At 47.1% G+C, this 8,886-nt stretch overlaps 1 protein-coding gene across 1 annotated transcript; it reads right to left on the minus strand.

The window, feature by feature from the left end:
• Window positions 1–2,334: 2,334 nt before the first annotated feature.
• Window positions 2,335–5,587, minus strand: LOC119357324 (cysteine-rich receptor-like protein kinase 28; the record flags this gene model as incomplete). The annotated part of the gene is made up of 8 exons (XM_037624320.1): window positions 5,474–5,587; window positions 4,937–5,389; window positions 4,670–4,854; window positions 4,349–4,535; window positions 4,013–4,265; window positions 3,648–3,864; window positions 3,419–3,542; window positions 2,335–2,376 (listed from the first exon to the last, which is right to left on the minus strand). Coding segments are annotated over exons 4-8 (798 nt in total), but the record flags the coding sequence as incomplete, so codon positions are not given.
• Between the last annotated feature and the right edge of the window lie 3,299 nt (window positions 5,588–8,886).

Genomic DNA, 8,886 nt, shown 5'->3' on the forward strand with positions numbered 1-8,886 from the left:
GGGCGGCGGGCGGCGGGCAAGGGCGCAAGGCACGGGCGGCGGGCAAGGGCAGGGCACGGGCGGAGGCGGCGCTCACTGGGGACGGGGGCGGCGGCGCGCAGGGCTTCGGCGTCGGCGTCGGCGTCGGGGCAGGGCTTCGGCGTCGGCGTCGGGGCAGCGCTTCGGCGTCGAGAGAGAGGAGAATGGGAAGTGGCAAAACTGCTAAGTGCAGTATTTATAGACGCACCTTTAGTCGCGGTTGGAGAGGCGGACCGCGACTAAAGGTACCCTTTAGTCGCGGTCCGCCTCCCCAACCGGGACTAAAGGGTTTTGGCGCCGCTTCCGTTCCCGCGCAGAAAGACCCTTTAGTCGCAGTTGGGGACAACAACCGTGACTAAAGGGTACCCTTCCGTGAGACTTCAGGTTTTGGAACTTTTTCTCCGCCATGTTTATTATTCCCTTTATATTGGACGAGAATCCAGACGGGACCTTCATACTGCTCAGGCATTCAAAAAAGATGACCTTCTCTTCTTTGGTCAGAGCGTAGCTGGCACGACCTTGAAACCATTCCGGATGCCGGTCATCAGGGTCTTTCAAACGTTGCTGGTCCTGCCGTGCTTCCTTTGTATCATTTGTCTTCCCATACACGCCCAAGAAGCTTAGGAGGTTCACGCAAATATTCTTCGTAACGTGCATCACGTCGATTGCAGAGCGGACATCTAGGACTTTCCAATATTCTAGCTCCCAGAATATAGATTTCTTCTTCCACATGGCTGCGTGCCCGTCAGCTCCCTTCGGAACTGATTGTCCGCCAGGACCCTTTCCAAAGATGACTTTCAAATCCTTGACCATATCAAATACCTCAGCACCACTGCGTTCCGCAGGCTTCGGCCGGTGATCTGCCTTGCCGTTGTAATGCTTGCCTTTCTTTCTTACTGGATGAATTTTCGGAAGAAATCGACGATGCCCAAGGTACACGTTCTTCTTACAATTTGGCAAATGTACACTTTCAGTCTCATGTAAGCAGTGCGTGCATGCATTGTATCCCTTATTTGACAGTCCCGAAAGGTTATTAAGAGCAGGCCAATCGTTGATGGTTACGAAAAGCAACGCTCGTAGGTCAAATTCCTCTTGTTTGTGCTCATCCCACACACGGACACCACCCCACAGCTGTAAAAGTTCATCAACTAATGGCCTTAGATACACATCGATGTCGTTGCCGGGTTGCTTCGGACCTTGGATGAGCACTGGCATCATAATGAACTTCCGCTTCATGCACAACCAAGGAGGAAGGTTGTAGATGCATAGAGTCACGGGCCAGGTGCTATGGCTGGAGCTCTGCTCGCCAAAAGGATTCATGCCATCCGTACTTAGAGCAAATCTTATGTTCCTTGCGTCAGCTGCAAAATCTTTGAACCATCTGTCGATCTTTCTCCATTGCGTTCCATCTGCGGTGTGTCTCAACTCCCCGTCCGACTTACGGTCCTCTTTGTGCCATCGCAACAACTTGGCATGCTCTTTGTTCCTGAACAGACGTTTCAACCGTGGTATTATAGGAGCATGCCACATCACCTTGGCGGGAACCCTCTTCCTGGGTTTCTGGCCCTCAACATCGTCACCAGGGTCATCGCCTCTGATCTTATAACGCAATGCAGTGCATACCGGGCATTCATTCAAATTCTCGTATTCACCGCGGTAGAGGATGCAGTCGTTGATGCATGCATGTATCTTCAGAACCTCTAAACCTAGAGGGCAGACAACCTTCTTTGCTTCGTACGTACTGGCGGGCAACTCGTTATCCTTTGGAAACATATTCTTCAACATTTTCAGCAAGTTTTCAAATGCCGAGTCAGCTACACCTGCCTCTGCCTTCCATTTCAGCAAATCCAGTGTGCAGCCCAGCTTTTTCAGACCATCATCGCATCCGGGGTACAGCGCCTTTCTGTGATCCTCTAACTTGCGATCCAAATTCTCCCTCTCCTTTTCAGTTTCGCAGCGTCTCCGTGCATCAGCAATGGTCCGACCAAGATCATCAACGGGATCATCACGTGCCTCTTCTTCACCTTCCCCTTCACCTTCAGCATCCTCCATGAAAGTATCACCGAAATGAGCAAGATAGCTTTCATCGATGAAATCATCCCCTTCTTCATCTTCTTCCATTATAACCCCTCTTTCTCCATGCTTGGTCCAACAATTATAGCTTGGCATGAAACCGTGCCGAAGCAGATGCATGTGAACATCTCTTGAGGAAGAGTAACCCTTCTGATTCTTACAGATAACACATGGACAGATAACAAAACCCCCCTGCTTGTTCGCATTAGCCACTACAAGGAAATCTTTCAAACCCGTAGTGAACTCGCCGGAGAGTCGGTTACCGTACATCCATTGCCGATTCATCTGCATTATTATAATATAAAATATATAATTAACCATCATGCATTTGTTAAACTAACTAGCTACAAACAATATAAATTAAACAATGAACTGCACACATGCATATTTTATCAATGACACACATGCATGAAAGGTTCAGGTTGCTAACCGCGATCGAGGAGGAAAAAATAAATGAGGAACCTCAAGTGTGGCTCCAACACTTCATATCATGTTTGTTTCACCCTCTTAGGGCATTTCATCAAACACCTTGTGTGCATAAGAGGAACCAAAAGCAAACCTACACCCCCTTGTGAAGCTTGTGAAGAGAAGTGGCACCAAATGGCTAAGTGAGCGTGCTGAACTGGTATATATAGGGGAGGAGCTTTAGTCGCGGTTGGCCTGGCCAACCGCGACTAAAGGCCTTTGCGCACCTTTAGTCGCGGTTGGCCTGGCCAACCGCGACTAAAGCCCCTCACGTGCACCAGCTGGCCACCGAGCGCCCTGGGCCCAGGCCTTTGGTCGCGGTTCGTCTGCCGAACCGCGACTAAAGACTTCATTAGTCGCGGTTCCTACAGTTTCGCGACTAATGGGGCTGGACGGAAGCCTCTTTTTCTACCAGTGTACCTAAAAAGTTACAACGGTGAGTTATGGTCTATGAAATGGATCAGTAAACATCTTTCTACATAGGAAAGTCAAATGTGCAGTCTATACTGACCATATACATTCAAGCATCAAACTAACAACAAAAGTTTTCTAAGAAGTCAATTGTGTCCGATAGATTCAACTCAGACCCATCACCATGTAAATTGCGCTTTCAGAAATGAAGCATCAAAACAAAGAGCAAAAACTCTCTCAAAAACAATATGCTTCGCTGATTCTTTAGAAGCCAAATTTTGCTTTCCACTATTAGTTGTGCTTCCAGAAATGATATTGTGCAACATCTTAAACTAAAATGTAAATACATATGCGATGGAAAAGTGTGAACATTATTTTAAAGTCAATCCTTCTTAGACAAAAAGGGAATTGAGCTTTTATCTTTATAGCAATGGCATATATTTGTTCTTACATCCCCAATATCTTGATACCCCTTCTGCCCGGTCAGTATTTCCAGGATAATGACACCAACACTATACAAGTCAGCGCTGCGTGCAATTACACCTCCTTCGCGAATTTCTGGTGCCAAATATCCTCTGGGTGGAAATATAAAAAGACCAAATTGATTAATGAATAAAGAGTGTGCAATGTAAATCATAGAGCACAAAAGGCTGAGCATTAAAGAGGAGTAAGCTGCTTACATTGTTCCTAATATAGTTTTGGTAATATCCCGGCTTTGATTTTCATTAAAGCATCTTGATAGGCCGAAATCAGTAATTTTCGGTTCCATGTTATCGTCGAGCAGTATATTGGCGGGTTTCAGATCCAGGTGAATAATATGATTATCGTGAAGGTACTGTAGACCCTCACAGATCCCTTTGATTATTTTATAGCACGTTCCCCACTCATGATATGCACCTACAAAGGGAGAGGAGAAACCGGGTTTATGATTTGAGATACTTGATGTCTTAACTTTTGAATACTAGATGCTATATGATAGATTACGTAATTTGCAATATATGAACAAAGAAAATAAAGGGAAAAATTAGAGGCCATGTGGTCCTACCGTTGATATACTTATCAAGACTCTCTTTACGTACATATTCGAAGCAAAGCAATCTTTGGTGAATCTCTGCCATGACATGTTTTCCATTGAATCTTTCCCTACTTCTTTGTGTGTCATCACAATATCCCAGAAATCTTACTACATTTTTGTGCTTTGCCCGCATTAGGCATTCAATCTCTCGGTCAAATTCCATTTCATGCATATAAGCGTTGGACAGCTTCTTCACGGCGATCACCTTATCGCCAAATATTCCCTATCACACTCACATGTCAAGCATCGGTTGATTTTTCAGGACACACATGATAAAGATTGGAACACTCGTGCCCTGTATACTACCTTATAAACCACTGCAAATCCACCACGTCCAATCTCCTGATCGTCAGAGAAATCACCTGTGATGTCCTTCAAAAGTGATAATGGCAGGGCCGTGGGTTCTGCGGTTTCATCGACTAGTATATGCTCTAGATCACTTCGCGCAGTGGTAGCTTTGTGCTCCATTTGTAGTCAGTATATATGTCATTACCTGGAAAGAAGGGCAAACCCATTATGTGTCAGCCTACTATACATACCCAAACCCCCAATTTCTCAGGTAGCTAGCTAATGAAGTAATATTGACCGATATACACAGAACATAACAAATTACAATCGCTCGCCTACATATTATGCGAAAAGAAGGCAGTAGTTTTGATTTTGGCCCTCCCTTGTTGTGCACTTGTACAGACTCGAACTCTTCTCGAGCCCGTGCTGCCTGACACCCCAGTGTCTAGTGGTAATTGATCTGCCAGAGACGGCAGATCCCTGAAAGCAGCAGCTTCTCAAATTGCAGCTAGCGAGAAGACTGTCTGCAAGAGCAAGCCAATCAACCTCCTAATATATATCTCAGAGAAGATCTATTCACTGAAAAGAGGCTGGTGATTACGGTACCTGGACAAGCCTCTTGCCGCTTGATGCCCAGCCAAGGCGATGGAGCTTCAGCTTGACCTGCCTACTGAAGGGAGGAGGAAGGGATGGGTCTATCAGGTCATCAGGCACTTTCAGAGAAGGGACATGAGCGTTCCAATCAGGTCACTACGTACGTTTTTAACATGGAAACAAAACCATACTCATGCATGTGTCGGTATGAGCCTACTTGCTGCTACTAGCTAGATCCAAATCCCCAATTCCCCAGGTAGCTAATGAATGAAGTGGCATCGACATGTGTACGTAGTACCGAACAAATTGAGATCACTCACCTACCTATAGTATTACGCAAACACTAGAAAGCATCAATTTTGATTTTGACCCTCCTTGTTGTGCAGTACTGCTCCTACTCCAACTCTCTCCGAGCCGTGCGGCTTGACACCGCAGTCTCTAGCCACAAATTGGTGGAAACTTGATCTGCCAGAGAGCTGCGATCAATGATGAATCTCCATCTGCAAAGAGCAAGCCAACGTAGAAACGACACGAGATCTACTACGTTACCTGGGCTGGACTTGCAGCTTGCTGCTTGCTGCCTAGTGAAGGCGATGGAGCTTCAGATCGATTCACCTGCCAAAGGTAGCTAATGATAAGGAGGGGATGTGAACGTGATAGCAGCTGGTCAGCTGGCACTTTCAGAGAAGGGATACAATAATTGAGCTAGCTGCCTCTAGATGGACGTGCCATGTGTGTGTGTGGAGCCACGGCCAGCAGTCCTTAGCAATGCTACAGTTACGGACTGTTTTTTACGGATTCAAAGCTACTTATCGAGGTGTCGTCACCTGGTTGGGAGGCGGGGGGTCCCACCCTGAAATTCGAGGAGAGGGATGAATTAGAAGATGACACATACTATGTTGGTATGATTGTTTCCGTAAGCATTGTCCATACGTCAATCAATTCATTTCAGGCATCACATTCCCCTCACAAGAGTATAATATAGCAAAAAACTACCATATTATGGGCTAAGGTTACAAAAAACTACCATTTTTGTTAATCTTTCAAAATACTATCACAAAATTGGTTGGCTGTTCCAGAAAACACTAATGACTGGATGTTTAAATTTTGATCCGGATTATGAAAGGATGGTCCCACATATTTGTTTGACCGTTAAGTCTGACGTTATGATTGGTGGGCCCACATGTTAGCTTCTTCTTTGCCCCTTCTTCCCTAGCACCGGTCACCCTATTTCCCTCCGGCGTCATGCCAATGGCCATCGAGCCGGGTCTAAGGCCGTCGGGGTGAGAGACAGGGTGGGGGAGGAGGTGCACTTGAAGCCGTAGGAAGGGGAGGATGAGCCCCCCGGCTCGAGCCTCGGCTAGATCTGGCTGACCATGGCCGGGAGGCAGCAGTGGGCAACAGGACACGTCGAGGCGGTGGCTACACTCGCCGCGGTGGCGCAATGGCTGCCACCTCCAATCCGCCGGCGAGCAGCTCCACCACCCATCCTCCCTCCGCGTAGCTCCACACGCTCCTTCTCGCGCGGTGGCCGGAGCTGCGGTCCGCACCCTGCGCGCGGCACTGGACTCCGTCGAGACGCGGCGGCGCGACAGCTTTGAGGCGGTGGCTGAGCGGATCCGGGTGGAGGCAGCAGTAGGCGCTGGATGCCGACGGCGTTTGGTGCGGCATGAGCAAGGGAGGCTGGAGGAGCCCAGCTTCCATGACGGCGTGGGCAGAAGAGAATGGAAGGGGAGTCGCAGGCAGCACGCCGGAGTTGGAGACCGACGGGTGGTGTGATTCCTGGCGCGTGACTGGAGACCGACGGAGGTGCAGGAGGAGCTCCTCACAGCCAGCGGCCAGGGCGCCGCAACGGCCAAGGCGCCGCAACGGCGAAGGCATCTCGCGGCAACGGCCAGGGCGCGGCACCAACTCGTGGTGACGTGCTCGAGCGCATGCATCTCGGGCATCCACGCCCGGAGGAGTGCCTGGCTCGCCGGTCGTCGGCGGGACTCCGGCAGGTGCTTCGGGCGGCGGCGATGTGGAATCGGGAGGGTAGGGTTCATTTTTCTAATCAATTAATGGACTGGATTGATTTTCTCAGCGGATGACATGTGGGCCTCTGGTCCATTTTAACAGTCAACGCTTACGGTGGGCCCGTCCTGTCATAATCCGGATCAAAATTTAAACATTCAGTCATTAGTGTTTTTTTGGAACAGCCAACCAATTTTATGGTAGTATTTTGAAAAATTATCAAAAGTGGTATTTTTTTGTAGTCTTAGCCGTAATGTGGCAGTTTTTTTGCTATATACTCCCCTCATAATGATGCAGAGGCCCCGCAGCTGGCTGACTCTGGAGTCAAGAAAATGAATATTCATTATGGTATTTGAAAATTGTATGATGTGAAACTTGATCTTTAACGATATGATTAAATTGAAAAAAAAATGGCAAACTAATGCAATTTTACCTCCGGATTGGTAAGTCAAGTCGAGAGGTTAAGCCAAGTCTGTGTTATTAGCTTCGGTCCCCAACATACGAACGAGGATTGGTACTTTCCATCGAGTTCCGGCTGGCCGATCCTTTGGCCAGCCCACGCACGTACAGCACTAAGCAGGCAAGGAGTTGGATGCTTCCGATCTCCCGTGAAGCTAGCTTTGTACTAGCTAGTTACACGCTACGTACTAGTGGCCGGATCGCTGATTGATCACTCGAAACACACACGAGACTCCGCCGAGTTATGGTAAACATGGCCGTGTAGATCCTGTGTTTTTCTTATTAATTTTTCTGTGTTCGGTACAGATTACACGGGGCTATACCTAGCTATATATAGTACTCCCTTCATTCCCTTATATAAGGCCACAAACTCAAATTACATGTATCAAGATAAAATTTAATGATTGTTTTGCAAGCTAATTTTTTTTTGTTAACCGAGATCGTTAATACGCCCGCATGTATGCAAGGAAGGAATTAGAGGGAAGTACCACAGTGTCATTAGGGCATCTTCAATAGTTTGTACTCTCTCCTTCCATCTATATAGGGTCTAATACGTTTTTCAAGGCTAACTTTAATAAAGTGTTAGAGCAATAATATATGACATGCAAGTTACACAATGCACACTGTCAAATTCGTACGTGAAAGGAGCTTCCAATGATATAATTTTCACATTATGCATCTCATGTATTATTTAATCTTATCAATAGTCAAAAGCGGTATTGAAAAACGCATTAGGTCCTATATAGATGGAAGGAGAGAGTATATTAACTTGTTGGTAAAATATGCCATGTCATCAATCAACACCTTAGCATACACCAACTCCAATGGATTGTATCTAGTTTTCCCAATAGGTTCTGAGATAATAAATAAGGTGCTCTCTCATTCTACACTGGAGCTTGTGCAAGGGGTGTTGGTTAATGTACCACTGGTGGAAAAACAGGCTTCCGTCCAGCCCCATAAGTCGCGAAGCTGTAGGAACCGCGACTAATGGGACCTTTAGTCGCGGTTCTGGAGGTGAACTGCGACCAAAGGCCTGGGCCCAGGGCGCTCGGTGGCCAGCTGGCGCACGTGAGGGTCTTTAGTCGCGGTTGGCCAGGACAACCACGACTAAAGGCCTTCGGGCACCTTTAGTCACGGTTTGCCAGGCCAACCGCAACTAAAGCCCCTCCCCTATATATACCCATCCAGCAGCCAACACTTAGCCATTTGGAGCCATTCTCTTCACAAGTGGGTGTAGGTTTGCTTTTGGTTCCTCTTATGCACATAAGGTGTTTGATGAAATGCCCCAAGAGCATGAAACAAACATGACATGAAGTGTTGGAGCCACACTCCTCGATCGCGGTTAGCAACTTGATGAACCTTTGATGTGTCATTGATAAAATATGCATGTGTGCAGTTCATTGTTTAATTTATATTGTTTGTAGCTAGTTAGTTTAACAAATGCATGATGGTTAATTATATATTTTATATTATAATAATGCAGATGAATC

The sequence above is a fragment of the Triticum dicoccoides genome, chromosome 2A, assembly GCF_002162155.2.
Source record: "Triticum dicoccoides isolate Atlit2015 ecotype Zavitan chromosome 2A, WEW_v2.0, whole genome shotgun sequence".
Classification (NCBI taxonomy): Eukaryota; Viridiplantae; Streptophyta; class Magnoliopsida; order Poales; family Poaceae; genus Triticum; species Triticum dicoccoides.